This window comes from Lactuca sativa, chromosome 4 (genome assembly GCF_002870075.4).
Source record: "Lactuca sativa cultivar Salinas chromosome 4, Lsat_Salinas_v11, whole genome shotgun sequence".
Lineage (NCBI taxonomy): Eukaryota > Viridiplantae > Streptophyta > Magnoliopsida > Asterales > Asteraceae > Lactuca > Lactuca sativa.
The window spans coordinates 13210499-13232049 of NC_056626.2; the positions used below are offsets into that span (position 1 = coordinate 13210499).

General features: G+C 37.4%; 1 protein-coding gene across 4 annotated transcripts; it reads left to right on the plus strand.

Moving 5' to 3' along the window:
* The first annotated feature begins 8948 nt into the window (after nt 1–8948).
* Nucleotides 8949–12619, plus strand: LOC111882019 (auxin transporter-like protein 2). 4 transcript variants are annotated; one of them, XR_002847023.3, is made up of 8 exons: nt 8959–9463; nt 9767–10001; nt 10100–10285; nt 11074–11188; nt 11283–11365; nt 11524–11676; nt 11876–11918; nt 12296–12619. XR_002847023.3 is itself a non-coding variant. In XM_052770153.1 (4 exons), the coding sequence occupies exons 2-4, from the start codon at nt 9825–9827 to the stop codon at nt 11185–11187; spliced, it is 420 nt and encodes a 139-aa protein (XP_052626113.1). In that variant the 5' UTR covers nt 8949–9463; nt 9767–9824; the 3' UTR covers nt 11188–11189. The 4 variants fall into 4 exon arrangements, 1 of the variants encoding a protein (XP_052626113.1); XR_002847022.3 differs by having other exon boundaries at nt 11524–11662; XR_006187586.2 differs by having other exon boundaries at nt 8956–9463; nt 11524–11918.
* The last annotated feature ends 8932 nt before the right edge of the window (nt 12620–21551 follow it).

A 21551-nucleotide genomic window follows, 5' to 3' on the forward strand; every position in this document is an offset into this window, starting at 1 on the left:
CTCCTACCGACTTGGCCCCTATGCTGGAAATAGGGCAAGGAAGAGGTAAGAAGAGAAACGCTCCGTCTAAGAGCCACCAAAAGGGAAATTCCCAAGATGGTTCCTCTTCTAGTGGAACCAAAGCAGGTCCTACTAAACCCTCCTTTGACCCTAAGCAAGCAGAGTGTTTTTATTGCCACGAGAAGGGCAACTAGAAATGAAGTTGCCCCAAATATCTACAGGAAATTAGAGATGGGAAGATAAAGCCCACCTTTGCAGGTATGTATTGTATTAAATCTAACAACTCTTCACTTGCTACTTCATGGGTTCTTGACATAGGATGTGGATTTCAAATTTGTTCTAATTTGTCGGGCCTAAGAAGAAGTAGGGAGGTGGAACATGGGAAGATAAACTTGATTATGGGAAATAGAAGATCGTCGCATGTGACCAAAGTCGGATTTTATTCTTTAGTGTTGAGTAATGGGTTAGGATTAGATTTAAATAATTGTTTCTATTCGCTAGATATGGCAAGAAACATCATTTCCCTTCATGGATTATATAGAAAAGGTTTCAGATATTCATTTGATAATAGTAATGGTTCTATTAATGTTTATTTGAATGGTGTTTTTTATTTCAATGCATTTCCTTGTAATGGAATATATGAATCTGTGTTGGTTGTAGACAATTCAGGAAATGATGTGTTGAATGTTGATTTGTCTAATAGTTTAGACAAAGCATGTTTGTGGCATTGTCGCCTTGGCCATGTGAACAAGAAACGCATAGCCCAAATCCAAATGGATGGAGTGTTGGAATCATTCGACTTTAGGGACGATGACGTATGTGAATATTGTTTGCTTGGGAAGATGACCAAGTCACCCTTTACTGGCACTTATGATAAGGGTGACGGTGTATTGGATCTCATAAACACCGATGTGTGTGGGCCCTTTAGATCCACCATAATGGATGCTTACTGCTTCTACGTGACTTTTACGAATGATTATAGCAGATATGGATATATCTACTTAATCAAGCAAATGTTAGAAACCTTTGAAAAGTTCAAAGAGTTCAAGAATGAAATGGAGAATCAGCTGGGCAGGAAAATCAAGATGCTTCGGTCAGACTGAGGAGGAGAGTACCTAAGTCTTGAGTTTCACAGATATCTAAAGGAATGCGGAATCGTTTTGCAATTGACGCCTCCGAGAACGCTGTAATTGAATTGTGTGGCTTAGAGACGTAATCAGACCTTGTTGGACATGGTTCATTCTGTGATGAGTCTGGCTGCATTACCAATAGCTTTCTGGGGGTACGCCTTAGAGACAACCGCCCATATCCTTTATTTAGTTCCCACCAAGAAGGTTTCCAAAACACCTCACGAAATGTGGATAGGGAAAGCTCCTTTGTTGGCACATATCAAAGTTTGGGGATGCAAGGCTTTAGTAAAAAGACAGAACTCATAAGCCAAGAGGACAGTGGGAGGCAAATTGATCTTGAAGATATTCAAGAACAAAGCGATGAAGGAACTTCTAATACTGGCACTCAACCTGAAGAGGAAAATCTTGTTGAACATGTTGATGAATCCTTACCTCTTCGACGTTCCAGTAGGGCTAGTGTTCCACCCTAGTTGTATGGATTCGATATTACTACTGAAGGGGATACATTTATTAGTGATAGTGCACTAGTAAATTTGGACGAACCTAGTAGCTACAAGGAAGCCATGGCAGGCCCAAAGTCTGCTAAAATTGAAGGAGGCTATGGACAGCGAGATTCAGTCCATGTACGACAACCAAATTTGGAATTTGGTTGATCATGTGTCGGGTCGTAAGATAGTCGGGTGCAAATGGATCTTCAAGAAGAAGACATACATGGATGGGAATGTGCACACTTATAAAGCGCGATTGGTTGCGAAAGGCTGTACTCAAACTCCTGGAGTTGACTATGATGAGACATTCTCACCGGTTGCAAAGATAAAGTCTATTAGGGTGATGCTCGCAATAGCTACGTTTCATGATTATGAAATATGGCAGATGGACGTGAAAACCGCTTTTATTAATGGAAAGTTGGTTGAGGATGTTTACATGAATCAACCAGAGGGTTTTGTCGATGTGAAGCATCCAAATAGAGTGTGTAAGCTTGAGAAATTGATTTATGGATTAAAGCAAGCGTCTCGCAGATGGAATCTTTGTTTTGACGAGAAGGTCAAAGAGTTTGCCTTTCTGCAAAGTGAAGATGAGTCATGTGTGTATGTCAAGGTCAGTGGGAGTATAGTAAGCTTCCTCGTATTGTATGTCGATGACATACTACTCATAGGAAACGACATCCCAACCTTGCAGGAGGTCAAGTCCTGGCTTGGGAAGTGTTTCACTATGAAGGACCTCGAAGAGGCTGCATACTTTTTAGGAATAAGGATAGTAAGAAACAGAAATAGAATACTGATATGACTCAGTCAGGATACATACTTGGATAAGGTACTAAAGCATTTTAGTATAGAAAACTCCGTTGAAACGGGAGTTGCCAATCCAAAACAATACCAAGTTGAGTAAGACTCAATGCCCGAGTACAGAGGCAGAAATAGCTGATGTGAGCCGAGTACCTTACGCTTCCATAGTTGGCTCTATCATGTACGCTATGACTTGTACTCGCCCTGATGTTGCCTTTGCTTTGAGCATGGTCAGCAGATATCAAGGGAACCCTGGTAGAGCGCATTGGATTGCTATCAAGAATATTCTTAAGTACCTTCGGAGGACCAAGGAATGGTTTCTAGTCCTCGGTGGGAGTGACGACTTGAGAGTACGAGGGTACAGTGACGCTAGTTTCTAGACGGATCAGGATAATTACTGTTCACAGTCAGGCTGGGTCTTTACCCTTAACGGAGGAGTAGTGACTTGGAAAAGTTCCAAGCAGGAAACTGTGGATTATTCAACGCGTGAATCAGAGTACATTGAAGCAAGTGAAGAGTTGAAAGAGGCAATATGGTTGAAGAACTTCATTGGAGACCTTGGAGTTTTGCCATCCATAAAGGAGCCCATGGAGATTTTTTATGATAATGAAGGAGTGGTTGCCTTAACCAAGGAACCAAGGGATCACGGCAGATCCAGACATATCGACAGAAAATACCATTTCATTAGACATCAAGTAGAAGAGGGACTCCTCATAGTGAAGAGGGTATCATCAGAAGGTAACCCAACAGATCCCCTTACGAAGGGACTGAGCGGGGTTAAGCACTTGCAGCACGCTAGGAGCATTGGGCTGAAGGACGACATAAGTTTAGATTAGATAGGAAACGTGTAATGGATAAATTTGTACTTGACATTGGATGAATAAATAAAGGTGTTTTATTTATAAGTAAAGATACTGTCTTGTGTTGATTGTTTATCTATTGTTTCAATTTTGCATGTTTTGACTTCCTGAATGATAAGATTATTCAAACAGTCCATAGTCGCTCATATGTTGGAAGTATATATGAAAGAAGACTGTCATTAATTTGTTTGTAGATTGTCTAAAAGGTTTTAGACATGGCAAAGGTTTGCTGCAAAGTTCATGAGTGCTTATGAATTGTGATTTGAGCATTGGAATAAACCCGCGCTTACTTGTATAACTTCATGGAATTTGTCACGAGTGATCGCAAGAAGATAATATCATATAATCTTTAAACATTGAGATATGGTTATTGTTTATTGGTTAGTTGTGCGTTGACAATGCGTAAACACATCAGTAACTTGATGTTATAAAACACATTGTTGTGTATGATTTAGCCAGTGAATAATAAAAGCATATAAGTTGAAGTTTATCTGTTCCTTTTATTCTAAGAAGATAAAAGCGATGTCTGGCCACTTGATGATTTGGTTTGACCTATGTGCCGGGCTCGGTCACGACAAAGTTGATGTGTTCAACTAAGTTCTATGTCAAACAAATCAGAGATCGAGGAACAATATGTTGAACAATAAGTATGACTATGTTCCATGTGATTGTCAACATGATATCTAGAACAGAGGATTAAATGATCCCTTATCTAAAGGACAAGATTTTGATCAGATTTGACAGTAGTGTATAAGAGCTACGATTGCTAAACTGGATTCTGAAGTCATTTGTGAGATATAGTTACTAGACATATCCAAGTGGGAGACTGCTGGATTAGTGTCTAAGCCCGTAACTATATTTGGTATTTACTTGATCCGGTTGTGCATGGTCCTTTTGGGTTGCCTTCACCGAAGCAACTTGACAGGGTAATTTGATGAGAGAGAGAGAGAGGATAATATGATTGATTAATATATTATAAGAATCATATATTAAAGGAGAAATCATATTTATTTAGTTAGTGTTAGTCATAAATTAATTAGGAATTAGTTTGGTGACTAAAAGAGATTAATTAAATAAAGGGGCATAAACTGTCAAATGTGTGATAGTTGAGTACTGGGCTGGGAAACCTAATGGACTAAGGGGGAACGAAATTATGATTAAGGATCATCATATTTTCGTCCAAGGCCTTATTCCAGAAGGTTGCTTGGGCTGCTTGGTGACTAAGTTGTCCATCAGGGTTTAGACTGAAACCCTAGCAACCCTACAGTATAAATAAGAACCCTAGCCTTCAATTTTCGGCCACTTGCTTCCCAAGAGAAACCTTAGGCTGAAATTAAGCATCCCTCCTTCTCTCTCAAAGTTGCCTTCTTGCTTGTGGTATATGTAAGCCATTAGAGGAGTTACACTTGTGACTCTAAGCTCAAGAACAAGAAGATCCAAAGGATTTCAAGCCAATTGAAAGAGGTAATCACTTAGATCTGTTCTTATAGTGGTAATTTCGAATTATGTATGCTAGATTAGGGTTTGCAAGTCTTGGATTCATTGCATGTTCAATAGAGAAACCTAGATCCAAGCTTTAGGGTTTGTATGAGCACATAGGATTGTTCTTATGCATAAATCCCATCAATATTGACCTTCCGGTCCATCCACTGCTGACCTTCCATTCCATACCATACTACTCATATGATACATAACATATACTTATCACATAGAAGCATATATCACATACTCGTCATAGCACATAAGACCTTTCGGTCACACATAATTATCCTTCTAGGTAAGGTATAGTGAGAAGACTCACCTCGTATGATGTCTAGAATACTCTTCATTCTCGATATCCCCGATCTAGCCTCCTCCTATCAAAATGATAATATCTCTAATTAATACTCTCTTATGTTCTTATCTCTAAAGAATGGGTAGAAGACCCTTCTACCCCTCCATGGCCTCTCTTGAATCAGTTTGACCAAAACCCTAAGGTCAACGGAAGTCAACTCCAGTCAACGGTCCAACTTTGACCAGACTCGTCGAGTGTACTTGGGTGACTCGGCGAGTTCATGCATGTCCTATGAATCCTCCTAAGGCCTTACTCGACTCGTTGAGTTAACCTTTCACTCAACAGGTTACCACTGGTCACGAATCACGGGGCAACCCGATCCAACTCGTCGAGTCCTCTTAAGGACTCGGCGAGTTTCCTCCATGACACTACTCATTTGACCTTCTGAGGTCAGATCTGTTTCTCTAACTTATAGATCTAGCCTCCTAGCACTCAAAAGTCACCTAAACGTTCAATCTTTATGTCCATGCATCACACATCTAGCTCTATTTGATAAAATATCCCTTATAAAGATGGCTTAGGCTCAATACTCTTATGTGACTGCGTAAAGCTAGGTTATTGGGACTCTCTGGACCTCTCAAGGTCCAGATCTAATGTCTATGCCACAAAAGGACACCACATACACCATAACTCAACTAAAAAAGGGAGCAAGGAAACCCTAGATTCATGAGATCCACTACATACACGAAAATAGGCATGGATTCATACCTCAAGCAACAACCTTTGATGAGGTGATAGTAGATCAGAGCTCCCCAATTAGCCTAGCTTGCATCCCTTCCTTCCTTCTTGCAAGAATGCGCAAATGGTGATGAAATTTGCTCCTTCCCTCACTCTTTGTGCTCTCTGGTTCGTTTAGGATTTCTCAAGGGTGTGTGGCCGCAAATGAAGGCCATAAGGAGCCTTAAATAGGGCGCAGGCCCAAAGATTTAGGGTTTCTGTCCACAGCACGGACTCGTCGAGTCCATTCATTAATCCGATTCATCAGTCACGTTCCTACTCGACAATTTTAGGCGTCAACTCGTCAAGTCCCTCTTTTTAACTAAAAAAAAATACTTAAATTATGATACCTGAAAATTTGGATGTTGCAATTCTCCCCCACTAGAATCAGACTTCTCCTTCGAAGACTCACTCTACAAACAACTCCGGATGCTGCTCCCGCATCTCTGCCTCCGGCTCCCAAGTTAGCTCGGACCCTCTTCGATGTTGCCACTGGACCTGAACCAAGGACATCTCTTTGTTTCTCAGAACCTTGATGTTCTGATCCATTATCGTAATTAGCCTCTCAATGTAATTCAGGCTGGCATCCACCTGAATGTCCTCTAGTGGCACTAGAGTCGTCTCATCGGCTATACACTTCCTCAACTAGGATACATAGAAGGTATCATGGATCTGACTCAACTCCTCGGGTAGCTCTAAACGGTATGCCACCTTGCCCACTCTAGCAATCACCATGAAAGGACCAATGTATCCGGACCCCAGTTTGCCCCTCTTCCTGAACCGGATCACTCCTTTCCAAGGAGATACCTTTAGGACTACAAAGTCTCCAACCTGAAACTCGAGCTCGGATCGTCGTCTATCCGCATAACTCTTCTGGCGACTCTATGCCGAAAGTTACCTCTGTCTGACCTGCTGGATCTGCTCCGTCATCTTATACACTATCTCAGTGCTACCCATCACTCGTTGCCATACCTCTCCCCAACAGATGGGGGTCCATCACTTCCTCCCATATAAAAGCTCAAAGGGAGGCATACCAATACTTGAATGGTGGTTGTTGTTTTAAGAAATCTCAGCCAAAGGTAGGTATGTGTCCAAACTTCCACCAAAGTCCATAACACATGCTCGAAGCATGTCCTTGAGCGTCTGAATTGTCCGCTCACTCTGCCCGTCTGTCTGTGGGTGATAGGCAGTACTAAAGTGCAATCTCGTACCCAACTCCTCATGGAACTTCTTCCAGAACCTGGAAGTGAAACGTACATCTCGGTCTGACACAATCGAGATCGACACTCCATGCCGTGACACCACCTCTCTCATATATATCTCTAACAGCCTCTCCGCAGAAGAGCTCTCACTGATAGCAATGAAGTGAGCGCTCTTCATCAACCGATCCACAATCACCCAAATTGCATCAACACCCCTCACGGTCCTCGGCAATTTGGTGATGTAATCCATAGAAATATGTTCCCATTTCCATTGGGGAACCTCTAATGGCTGCAACTTGCCATGCGGGCGCTGGTGCTCGGCCTTAACTTGACGACAGGTCAAGCACATCTCTACAACCCATGTAACATCCCTCTTCATACAGGGCCACCAATAATCTCTCTTCAGGTCCAAATACATCTTAGTGGCACCAGGATGGATCGAGAATCTCGATCTATGCGCCTCCTCCATCAGTATGCTACGTGCTCCGCCCGCATAAGGCACCCGAACCCGACCTCGAAAGGTCATAAGCCCTCGACTATCGGTAACAAACTCAGATACCTGCCCAATCACCCGCTCTCTCTTGCGGTTCTCCGGTCTCACAGCCTCTGCCTGGGCCTCTCAGATGGTATTCAATATCGGAGTCATCGCCGTTTTCCTCATGCATATATCTCGAATCGGGGCACTCTCCACCCTACGGCTCAGGGCATCGGCTACCACGTTAGCCTTGCCTGGGTGGTACAGGATCTCACAGTCATAATCCTTTACCATATCCAACCATCTCCTCAGGGGCATGTTCAGGTTGGGCTGATCCATCACATATTTCAAACTCTTGTGGTCCGTGTATATGGTACACATTAATATAAAAGTTACGAAACATTTGGGGATAGTTGGTAAGAGTTTCTAACAAATTTTTGAGAACCGGAAATTAAAGGAGAATGAACCGATCGTCTTACTGAGTCGATGGTTGGACCGGTCTAAAAAAACCGGATGATGTCATAATTACATTATTATTATTTTTAAATATATAAAAAATCCAGAAATGAAAAAAAATATATTTTTTAGAATTTCCGGTTTTGACTGGGTTTACCGGATCCGGTTTTGTCGGTTTTTACCGTTTGACATGAATACCGATTTTTTGGCCTTTAAGAACCGGATACATGACTAATTCCGGTTGAATCGGCTGGTCCGCTCCGGTTTTCAAAACATGGGTTTTTAATTGTGCATTCTCTATGAAATTTGACGAGTCTTTTTGTGTTGAATATACCAAGAACTAACCGTTGTTCTTTATTTCGAAAACTTAAATCATTCAGTAAACTTCGTCCGGATTTGAAAAATAATGAATCTTTGATGTCATGATGTTTAATTCTAATTATCTATACAACACAGCTTCATATTCAATTATTATTCCGACTATGATAATATGACTGCATTACCAAATGTTGTGTCTTTTTCGAAATAACGTGTTATGTTGTTTTGATATTTTTCACAAAAGGGTATGTATTTAATTTTGAATTAAGTTATTAAATTAAGGATTCGATGGTTTACAATGCAATCAATGACCTATATTAATTGACAGCATAACCGTTTATTACATATGTTTTTCGAACCAAAATGTATGATCTCATTCCTTAATGATGCAGTGAAGTTAGTCATACAATATATTCTTAGCTTTTGTCTTGTTATAGTTTTATTATTATACAATATTAAAGTTTTCAGACCTTAGCTACAGTAAACATCCACCAGTTTTAGCAAAATTGGTCCTTCTTTTAACACATGTCCGTTCAATTTTGTCTCTTATGTGCATCGTGTAGAATCTATCCAACTTTCGTCCCTCTATTTTTGTTTGTTATTATCTGGCAGATGTGTTTGATTTGCAGGGGTTATTTTGTAAATTTTCCCCATCCTTGTCAACGTGGCTGAAGGTTGTTAGTTTCCTTTTTTTATGGAACGGACGTGTCAATCTAAGGATATTTCTCTTTCTTTCCTCATCTTCTTTCTCCACCGTGTGGCTTTTATCTTTGTTCCAAATTCCATCAACACTTCGATCATCTTGGTCTTGTCGATGGTTCGCGCTGCTCAGCTCTCATTTGGAACATCGATTGCACCACCAAACCTCCGACTCCCACTGTTCATGGCGTATGTTTAATACGACAATCGTTCATCGTGTTAACCGATTCACGGCCTGAAGACCCTCTTCGTATGCCTCTCACTCCATTTGCTTTAGATTCCATTCGATGTTGGCATTGGCGGGAGTCGGTCTCGACTGATAGGGAAGCATGAAGAAGCAATGTCACCGAATCTTCTTTTCTTTTGACTTTGGAGTGGAAAAGAATGAGCGAGGTCCAGAGGTTGGTCGCGACTGATAGGGAAGCACGAAGAAGCAATGTCACAGAATCCCACCACAATCCGGGTCACCAGCGTGATTTTGCCCAGGTTCGTTTTCGATTTTCTTTCTGTATATAGTTAGGGTTCCGCCTAGGGTTAACAGTTCACTTTTGGAGCATAAGTTGTTTAAATTGGTTGTATCAAGTTGAAAGTGGTAACACATAATCGATCATTTTTTTTTTAAATTTATGGATATGTTTCATGTGAAAGTATATATACCTATGTGTAGCTTCCGTTACTTTATTATTTTAATTACCTGCATTGATTCATGATAGTTCCTGTCATCAAACCGAAATAAAGGCAATGATAGAGAAGTTTTTAAGCGCTTCTTATGGAGTGTTGTGTTTTCAGTTTCAGGTCTCTTTAACAACTGGAAAGACTTCTGTAAACGTAAGAAAACAGAGCAAAAATGGTTCCTAATAAGCAAGCTGAAGGAGCAATAGTTCCCGGGGAAATGAAGGGTTCAAATGAGCAAGAACAAGGAGAGGGGCAGGTAGGGGTAGATCAGTCAGTGTCTGCCGTCAAGAACTTTCTTTGGCATGGTGGTTCTGCTTATAATGGTCGGTTCAGTTGTGTTTCAAACCAGGTAATTTACCATATCACCCTCTACACCCTGTAGTTATATATCCTCTCTTTTTTCATAAAAAAATCAAGTCATTTTTGTTTATCGTTTTGTGCTTTCAGGTAGCACAAGTGTTGTTGAACTCCCATACTCATTCTCTCAATTGGGTATGCTTTTAGGAGTCATCTTTCAAGTCTTTTATGGACTCCTTGGTCTTGGAAGCTGGACTGCTCTTCAGTGTTCTCTATGTCCAGTATAGAGCCAGAAAGGAGACAGAGAATGTCAGCTTCAGGAACCATGTTATTCAGGTTAATCTTCATCCGTTTTTGATTCTTTAGCATTTAGCACTGTAAAAGATGCACAAATATCTATGAACCATGTTATTCAGGTTTATCATTTTGCGGGACACATGGCCATATATCATACATGGTATTGTCTATGCTCTGTATTCAAAAGATGCACAAATATCTATGAATTTAGCACAAGTATCTGTGACTTTGTTGCTTAATCTGACTTTCTTCAATTGCTCTTACAAGCCATCTTACAAAGTGAGGAACTTATAAAAATAAAGAAGATATAACACACAACTTTAGACCAAAAAGAAAATCAGATCGTTTGTCGCTTATAACTTTTGGTAAACTTAGCTATGTTGAATATTGAATCAAAATGAGTAAAATATTTGATATGAATTGGGTTTGGTAAGTGAACGAAGATATGTTGTATGCCACCTTTTTTTAATAAATATTTATTATGTTAAGTATAAGTTATTAACAAGAATCATAGTAATTATTCATTTTTAACAAAACACTTAAAGTTAGTGCATGTACTGAAATTAGATTTTGGGAAACTCACCTGTTTCATTGCTTTCTATATATGTTTACATCCATAATCACGTCCACATAATTAAATTGCATTCAAAGTAGTTTTAGTAGCAAACTAATCTGATCTGAAAGTAATGCAAATCGATGCATGATGTGTTATTGGTACATCGGCATGTTCCTCTTATGCAGCAACATGTTTTAATTATAATCTCAACCTGCTCCATGTTTTTTTTATAATATTTCAGTCATATTAACAATTAATTAATGAGTAATAGATGATCCCACATGGGAGGATGTACCCTTACCCAATGGTTGCAACGTTCCTGGTGGATTCATGTGGCGAATCACCTTACACCATGGTGACTGTGCATCGATTATTATATCAATAAGGTATAAAATATTTTGGTTTCAATAAGGTATAAAATATTGGAATTTTCTAACTTTTGTCTATATGTAAATTTCTTACTTATGCCTCTTATTCTAGGAGAAAGAGGGGTGATAAAAACATGGATGATCGGATCTATTGTGTTTCTGAGCTTCAGTAAGGCACAAAGTTTGCTACTTCAAGTATGTTGCTACTTTCATTTCTTCTCATTACAACATTCTAATTTTCTAGATTGCTTTATTATTTATATCATGTTTCCTTACTACACCATTATAGTTTAAACTTAAATTTTATTTGAGAATGTATTATTGTTCTAATGGACAATTCATTATGTATCCAGGTTACTGTTGCTTTGGCTGTGGCAGAAGTTGCATTTGAGTTTGAACACGGGCTCTTTACACCACCTTTTGTGGACCCAACACTTTGATTGAATAACTGAATATGATGGAATAACCCCTTTCCTTAAATTCCGAAATAATGTATAAAAATTTTGGTAGATATTCATATATTTAATGTAATTTGAAACTTATTCTATCTTTTTATACTTTTATCGGTTAAATTGTTAATAAATTTTCTATTTTAGTTACACCATTTTCATCCAACTCTTGCCATTTTATTTTTACTTATGCGTTTCAAGGGAATACGTTGTAATGTGTCTATTGCAAACTGATTAGGTTTTATTTTTTATACAGAGGAAGATAAAGATCTGGAATGATTTTTTTTCTCTCCACAACAGTAAGGATTTCTTATTGCTGCCTTTTATTATGCAAATCACTCAAATTATATTATCTACAAGCTTTGTAATGAAGATATACCAAAATCTAACATATAGTCGAAATAACATTGCGTCCAAACTTACAAAAAAAAGTTTATTTGCAAAATTTTAGAAGTAAACAAACATAGGGTCAAAAATGGAGAAATAATGATGTTTCTTATTTTATTTGACCTTTTTAATTGACTTCTACATCATTTTAGTCTTGAAAACTAAAGCAATTGATATTGAAAGAAACTTGATGACAACCAACAAGAAGCGAAAATGACTGCCTTTCCAGATTAAATTATTTGACCGCCAAGAGAACCCTTATTTTTTAACGAACTATTGTTCTATGCAGGTCTCCGGCCAACATTCCAGAAGTTGTGATTCTACAAACAACCTTGCATGCCAAATCCCATTCAATTTGCAATCAATTGCTATGAACATCCAACAGTACGTCTGTCCATACTACTAGACAAGAAACTCAAGAAAGCGTATCAGGAGATGTACCAAATTATCAAACATGATGCATAGGGAGAAATACTCTATTTCAACGTTCTTTTTTAAATATTATCCGTCTTTTTCATCTTTTGCTTGTGTACGTATGTAGTCAGTTAGGATGCAAATTTTTATGTTTTCTCACTGTTTCTATTGAATAACATGTTTTAAACCAGTTCCATTATATAGTCATCCGCTCCATTAACGAAGCACGACATACGCTATAGACAAATTACAACCGATCCCCCTGCCCCCCGCGAAGCGGGGGTAACGAATCTAGTTGGTAAATAAATAAATAGACTAATTGATTCTGTTAATGATGCATGTTAATGATACAGTGAAGTTGCTAGGTTGTCAATGTCTGTGGGTTGAGTATGAATGGGCTTAAGAGTTTGTGGACATATTGAGTACTGATTAAAAAAAATAATAAAGGCCGAAGCTGTATATACTTCAATGATGTTGAATGTGGCTTCTGTATGGCAATCAGTAAGAGGAGAGGCGTGGACTCTTCGTACCCGACACGTCACACGGGTTGTACCTGGTTATATACACGTCTCTACATCTGCAAGATAAGATTATTATTTATCTTTTTTCTCTCTGCTCACCCTCTTCAATAACGATTGTTGTTAGGGTTTTCTTGTCATTGTCAATTCACTACTAGAAAAGAGGGTGTTTTCGTACGGAAATTACTGACGGAAATTTTCCGTCGAAAATTAGTGACGGAATTCCGACGAAATTGTGACAAACAAAAAAACCATAATTTTAGTGACGAAATACTGACTATTTAAAGACGAAGTAATTTCTGTCGGAAATCCGTAAACAATATTCTATACTTGGGTTGTCCATCGTTGTAATCACTGACGGATTTCCGACGAAAATCTGTTTTTAGAAAATAAATCAACTATAGTAATATTCTATAAATAGTTCAATTATTAATATTAGTAATAGTAATTGTATAATACTTTATTTTTATAAATAATATATATATATATATATATATATATATATATATATATATATACCAAATAATTTAATTTTCTACTTATTATAATATAAGTATTTTTGTTATTAGTTTTAATTAATAAGAAAATTATAAATTATCACGTAAATGTGTTTTTGAGAAACTAAAAAATCTCTTATTGTTATTATAAAAATAACTTAATTATTATTATTAATATTAGCAATTAACTATTAATTTTTATATTTACAATATTATAATTATTAACCAAATAAATCAAATTATTTATTAGTATTAGTATAAAAATAGTTTAATTACTATTAATAAATATTAGTAATTAAATAACTATTTACTTTTTAACTAAAATAATATGATTCTTATTATACATTAAAATTTATCATAAATATTTGCATTATAAATAATAATAATAATAATAACAATAATAATAATAATAATAATAATAATAAATTACCAACATAAATGCTTTTTTACAAAGTAAATCACTTTTTTTAATAGTTCTATTATAAAAATAAATCAACCGCCATTTTATTGGTATTAATATATAAAAATACTTTAATTACTATTAATAATATTAATACTTAAACAATTATTTATTTATTTAATTAAAATAATATTATAATAATTATTAATTACTATTATTAATAGCTACTAATATAAGTAAATAAATAATTATTTTTCTTTTTTTAACAAAAAAAGATAATAATTATTATTAATTACTATTTATCTAGTTATTAGTAGTAGTAATAATAATAATAATAATAATAATAATAATAATAATAATAATAATAACTAGGTCGGGAACCCCGCTATGCGAGGTGTGGATTTGTTCGTAGTTTTTGTCATCTTTCAGTAGGTCAACAATGCAACTTAAACATTTTATTAATAACTTATTCACTAACAAAAATGACAAATCCAAACCCTTGAGATCGGTTGGTGAAACTAAACTTCATCTACACAAACAAAACAATAAATATGATATGTTTACAGAGGAAATTAGTGTGTGAGATTGGAAAACCCCCAATACGAAATTCAAATTACATCCAACGAAAAAGCACAACAAATACAATTTATAAAATTCTGAAATTGAAATTACAATCATCAAAAAGGAAGAAACTTTTTGTTAACAACATTTTGAACCGATAAAACCGAGTAACATGAAAAAAAATTAGAAAGGAAAAATAAAGCCTAAACCTGCACTCAAATAGAACACTGAAACTATGGTGATTGTCATTCATAATATCATCAAGGTTCTTCAACTTCTCCTATTCAATGCAAAAACAAATCCAATATTACCCATATTCCGGACTTTAAAAAGATATAAACAAAGTTTGTTTATAAAAAAAAATAAAATCGTAGAAAATAGTGAGACTCACTCAGAATTTGATGACACCGCATCCTTGAAAGCATATATACGTTTCGTTGCCGAGTACACATGGAAGGCTCTCTGATAGAACAAATTTACAAAAAAAAAATGTTAACTATACATTGGTCCAAAAAATAATTACAAATGAAAGTTTTTTAAAGTAAAAAAAATAACTGATGGAATACATGAGAAAGCAGGTTGGTATTTTGTGAGGTTACCTGAAATAACTTGTAATGCGTGGCACCATGTTATATGTTTTTTACCGTTTAAAGCAAAACGTCGAATATAAATATATTATAGGAGTTAGATGATGACGTGGTGACACTCGTGCCATGTGGTCATTTTTGGTAGCTGAATGAATACCTTAACAGCAAGGGTAGGGTTGGAAGACCTATGGGCCCCAACAAAGGATACATATAAAGCTTCTACATCAGAAAGGGTTTTCACTTTTGAAATTGCCTCTTTAGGTTCCATTCCAAGTTTTATGCCCAATAAAATCTGCAAAAAATAAATAAATAAATAAATAAATAAAGAGTTTCCAAAAGTAGGAGGATTATTAGGAAAATAGGTGGAAAGTGAAAAGCAAAATTAGAATGTAAGAGAGGTAAACGATGAAGATGGCGGTGGATGTAACAAGTCACACACAGAACACTACCACTAATTGGAATCTGATTGGATCCGAAAACGATGAAGAAATGCAGAAGAACACGTGTCCACCAATATTATAGAAAACTGACATAAAATGCCCCACTGTAAAGATCAGCCACAACAGAGACAAAATTAAACAAACAAACATAAACAGGGGACCATTTATGTCAAATTCTTTGCAAATTCACGATAGCTAAGATAATAATAATAATAATAATAATAATAATAATAATAATAATAAATAACAAAAGAATATAGTAACGATGTAAAATAAAGGTGTGAGGAAGATAAAGCAATAAAAATCATGTTTAGTCATCAAAAACTTGAAAATTAGAATTGAAACGTTGGTCCTGAAGGTGTACACGGATGTACGTATGTGTATATGAGCTATAATTTATAAAATGTGTAATTATTGATTTATTATATGTGTGTGCGAAAAAGAAATTGGAAAAATCGATGTATGGTGCTTGAAAAGTGGGAAATTAGACAGGTCCGTCGGAAATCCATCGGTAATTACCGTCGGATTAGCGATGAGTGATGATATTCCGTCGCTATATTACCGACGGACCTGTCTTAACTTTCGACATTTCAAACACCATACGTTCTTTTCTCGGCTTTGTTTTTCTCACACATATATTATACATTAATTACTATATATTTACCAAATTATAGCTAATATACATATACGAACATCCGTGTACACTATCGGAGCCCCACTAAAGATCTTATGCATTAACATTCTAATATACAGAATCCCGATGGTGTATACGATTGTATGCACTAAATTTACTATAATTTGTTCAATGTATACTAATTGGTGTATAACAAAGATGTAAGAAAGGACATAACACCAAAAACGATGTGTGGTTTCCGAAAACTTGAAAATTAGAATTAAAACGTTGTTCCCGAAGGTGTGCACGAGCGTGTGTATGTATAAATTAGCTTTAATTTTTAGAATGTGCAGTTATTGATGTATAATATGGGTGTGAGAAAAAGAAATCGAAAAAATCGACGTATGGTGCTCGAAAAATGGGGAATTAGACAGGTCCGTCAGAAATCTGTTTGTAATTAGCAACGTATTAGCGACATATTATTACATTTCGTCGTTGTTCCGTAAGTAATTACCGACATATTTTTGACGGTATAATGCCTGCCATGGACGTTCACCAATGACAAAAATCACATAAATCACATTTCTGTGGGTTTTGTGTGGGTTTTTCCTACGGTAATCTAAATCACCACACTATTATAATTTTTAAAAACTAGAAAATTTGTAAAAATGTCTCTTTCAATCTATGTGACAATCGGTAAAAAGTTTTGGACACCCTTTAGCCTAAGAAAAAGCCGATGATATTAGAAGTGATGACCAAACAAGGGACCTAGGTTATTAGCCAACAAAACATCATGTGATTATCTTGCATTGTGTTGGAAAATGGGATTTTGCATGTACATGGCTTTCACACCTTTCTTTATTTGGGTATCTCTCCCACTAGGCTTTTGTAGTCAAATGGTGTTTTTTTTAGGAATTGGATACATATAAATGGTGTTATTTGAAGAATTGGATACATATATTGCTCTCAGTAGAAAAAAAACATGCATATATAATATCTCAAAATTTGAGTTTAGTTTCATTTATCAATCATAAAAAGGATATTTTGTTTTTAATGAAAACTTAGTGTTCAATGTAAAAGTAAAGATGTCATAGGTAATGTGATGATTTTTCTGCAAGTTGTATACTAAGCATCGTGTATTTGTTGCCTATTGGTTTCTAATCAAAGCTTTAATGTAACAAATTAATATAAAAATTACTAAACATATGGGGATAGTTAGTAAGAGTTTTTAACAAATTTTTAAAAACTGAAAATTAAAGCAGAATGAACTGGTCGTCTTACTGAATCAATGGTTCAACTAGTTGGACGAGTCGAAAAAACTGGATGATGTCATAATTACATTATTATTATTTTAAATTATATAAAAAATCCAAAAAATGAAAAATAATATTTTTTAGAATTTCCGGTTTTGACCAATTTTACCGGATCAGTTTGTACATATTTTGACAGTTTTTACCGTTTGACATGAATACCGGTTTTCAAAACATGGGTTTTTAATTGTGCATTATCTTGGAAATTTGATGAGACTTTTTGTGTTGAATATACTGATACACAAGCCTATTACACGATCCAGCAACCACGAGCGCAAGCCAACCACCACAGGAGCGACCCAGGAGATCCAAGAAAGTACCCGCCCGATTCCTTGATTGAAATTGTTGAACGAGTCCTGCATTGCATGGTTTTAGGAGGAAGACTTAGTCTTTCCTCATGGTCAAATAATGTGAGCTAGTGCTCCACGTAGTAGAGTCTACGTTTCCCTTTATGCATGTATTCCTTCATTTTAGCAAGTAGTTAGCTCGAGTCTCTCAGTTAAATTGTAATTTTGCATGGTTATGAAATTAAGCAGAAAATTGTTCCAAAAAACTTCCTGTGTTATTGTTCCTTCCCTCTGTATCTTCTTGGAGCCTTACCCACTCTACGGGTTACTATCATTGGTGCTTTCATCACGTTACTATGCCTCCCAAGCAAGAAGCCCCGGTGGGAGAACCACCCACAGTGCAAGACCAACTCCAGGCCCTTATTCACCTGTCCACCGCCACCACCAATCGTCTGGACACCATCGCCAATCAACTTATCGTTCAAGCCACCAACATGACAACCCATACAGAAGCAGTGAATAACCTGATCACCCTTCTCACCACAAACCATGTCAATCACGGACCACCACCGCTGCCGCCACCACCCCACCAACAACCACGCCCTCCCAAAATTAATCTACCCAACTTCCATGGGTCTAATCCTTTGGATTGGATCTTCCAAGCAAATAACTATTTCAAATACTATGCCATACCCATTAACCAACATGTCTCATTATCAGTATTCTATTTTACCGGGGACGCACTTTGTTGGTATAAGCACCTAGCCACTAATCACATGCTCGGTACTAATTCTCCCGTGCCTTGGAACTCCGCTTTGGTCCCTCCACTTACGAGAACCACGAGGCAGCCCTCTTTAAACTTCGACAAACATCCATGGTTCTCGCGTATCAGGTTGAATTTGAGAAGTTAAGTAATCAGGTACCCGGACTGCATGGCAGTTCACTCATGAATTGCTTCCTGCCTAAAAGCGGAGATACAGACTGAATTGCCTATTCTTTACCCCACTTCACTTAATCAAGCCTATAGCCTTGCAAAATTAGTAGAAGATAAAATCAACCTGGGAAAAACTCGCCCACCCTACTCTCGACCCTATACAGTCACCATGCCACCCACCAATACTTCCACCCCCCCCCCCCCCCCCCCCCCCCCCCACACCCTAAAAACACCTTGACAGGACTCTTACCACTTCCCCCTATCCCAAAACCACCTCTTAACATAACCCGGCTATCACCTGAAGCACTACAAAAACGGCTCGCAGAAGGGCTGTGTTTTCGTTTGCCCGGAAAAGTACACACCAGGTCACAAATGCTCACCACCCCAATTCATGTTGGTGGCAGACAACGAGGAAACTGAACCCAACGACACTGACACGGTACCTACCCCCATCGAAATCGACAACCAACCAACGGATCATCAAATTTTCTCATTATCGACAGCCGCCTTCTTTGGCTTATCATCCCCACAAGCGTTACGCCTCACCGGATTTATCAACAAACAATAGGTCACCATCAGCACCCACAATATCATACAACCATGAATCGTTTCATTTCTTCAGTTGGATAGCAAACCCATTCCATAATTCTTTGTCATGGTGGGTAATGGTGACAACATTGGATGCGCAGGCATTTGTCCAGAATTATCAGTCGAGTTGGACCACACAATTTTCACCATTCCGTTTTTTGTTCTTCTAGTAGAGGGGCCTGACCTAATATTGGGTGTAGCATGGCTTCGAACATTGGGCCCAATATTAGCTGACTTTGTTGTACCACAAATCGCTTTTCATGTCGGGCCCAAGAAAATTACATTACGAGGTGAATCCCTTTCTTCCTCACTTTCCCCACCCCAACTCAAAACCCTACTTCATAATACTAGCATCTCGTCCCTTCACACCCTCTACTTCCACTTTGAACCCAACCCATCTCCTACTTCGCCAAAAACCCCACACCCATACCCCAATATCGAGAAACTCATCCAAACTTATAGCTCCATCTTTGACAAACCAAAACACCTACCTCCCTCTCGGTCTCAAAACCATCATATCCCTACCATTCTAAACACTGCACCCGTCAATGTCAAACCCTAAAGATACCCTCATTACCAAAAACAGATAATGACTTCCCTCATTAACGAGATGCTGGAGGACGGGGTTATCACACCAAGTCAAAGTCCCTACTCTTCCCCTGTCCTTCTCGTGAATAAGAAAGATGGTACATGGCACTTTTGTGTTGACTACAGAGCACTTAATGCTATCACTATAAAAGATAGATACCTAATACCCACCATCGACGAGTTGTTTGATGAACTCCATGGAGCCTCTATCTTCTCCAAAATTGATCTCCGCGCCGGCTACAACCAAATCCAGGTCGCCAGGGAAGACATACATAAGACGACCTTTCGTACCATTGATGGGCACTATGAATTTCTCGTCATGCCTTTCGTGCTCTCTAATGCACCCTCCACCTTCCAAGCTACGATGAATGACCTGTTTTGCAAGGTTCTTTGTCGCTATGTCCTCGTTTTCTTCGATGATATTCTAGTGTACATCACCACACTAGAACAACATTATGACCACTGTCACACCCCGAAACCGAAGGCGGAATCATTCCGGGGCAGAGGTGACGTCATGTTAAGTATCACAACCAATGTACATAGTAAGCAAAGTAAACAACCATTACATTACATAGGAAAATTTACATTTGTTTGAAAGCAAACTGTTACAAGCGTTATACATATGTATATATGAACAAAAGTAAAGATGTGTCTTCTACAGGCTCCGTCTTCTCCAAAAGACTGCGGGGTACCTGTCTAATATGGACCTGAGAATACAAGCAGTTTGAAAATCAGCATAAAGCTGGTGAGTTCATGAGCGGTTTTGTTTTCTGAAAATGAACAAGTTTCCTTTGGTTTTCGGTAAAAGTTATGTATCCAAGAAAATGCCATATTTTCTTATAAGTAAAGTTTAGTTATTTGTTTGTTACACAATTTTGGTTATGAACAGTTCAGTTATCCCAGGAAAAACCCTTATTTTCCTAAAAGTTGGTTACCAATCCGGAATGAAAAGTACAAGTATCTACCATACTTCCAGTGTTAAGAGATGTGTTCTGAAAACCTGGTTATCCTTGTAAAATGCATTAGTTTTAACACGTATATAAAACTAATATGTAAGTAGGAAAGTTTTCATAATCTAGATTGCGAGTTCTATAACCATACTAAGGACTAGATAAGGCTCGGAATGGGGCCCGTATCATTTTATGACTTTTGTCACCCTTGAACCTTTCGATTCGGCTGTAGCTAGCAACCAGGTGTGGGATAGTCAATCCTGTATAGATCTATACACTCAAGTCACACTTTCCCTCCAAGAGATTCTGGTTATAGGGATAGTCCTCCACTCTCGTATCTAAGGGGAGTGTTACAAAGGACGTGTCTCCAATCTTAAGATTAATGAATTTAAAACTGAATTTAATAATATGGAAAAATTTTGTTTTATTAGTCCTTTACTCTCGTATCTAGGGGGAGTATTAACAAGGATCTGTCAAAAGTTCTACTGATATTTGTCCTTCACTCTCGTATCTAGGGGAATGTTACCAAGGACGTATAAAAGTTCTAAGGTTAATGATTTTAACAGAAATAACGTGGAAAATCATTTGTGAAATATAAAATACAACATTTTATAAAGAGTTTCACAAACAATATGATGTTTGGATCTGCAAGTTAAACGGTTGGTTAATACGATTTCTGATGTTAAAAGCATACGAATTATGAAACATAACACATGAAATAATAAGTTTTGAGTACAAGAACTCCTTGTACTTTTGGTTGTATTCCCCCTGAAAACGTTGAAAACATGGAAAAAGGTGTAGGGGTATGAACTCACCAGACGGGAAACGTGTCGGTTTGGAAGCTAAGTGTCAGTTCGG

Coding starts and splice junctions, on each gene's coding strand:
- LOC111882019 (XM_052770153.1), top strand. CDS start 9,825: ATGGTTCCTAATAAGCAAGCTGAAGGAGCAATAGTTCCCGGGGAAATG. Junction 10,002..10,156: donor TCAGTTGTGTTTCAAACCAG/GTAATTTACCAT, acceptor GTATGCTTTTAG/GAGTCATCTTTCAAGTCTTT. Junction 10,286..11,073: donor TCAGGAACCATGTTATTCAG/GTTAATCTTCAT, acceptor AATGAGTAATAG/ATGATCCCACATGGGAGGAT.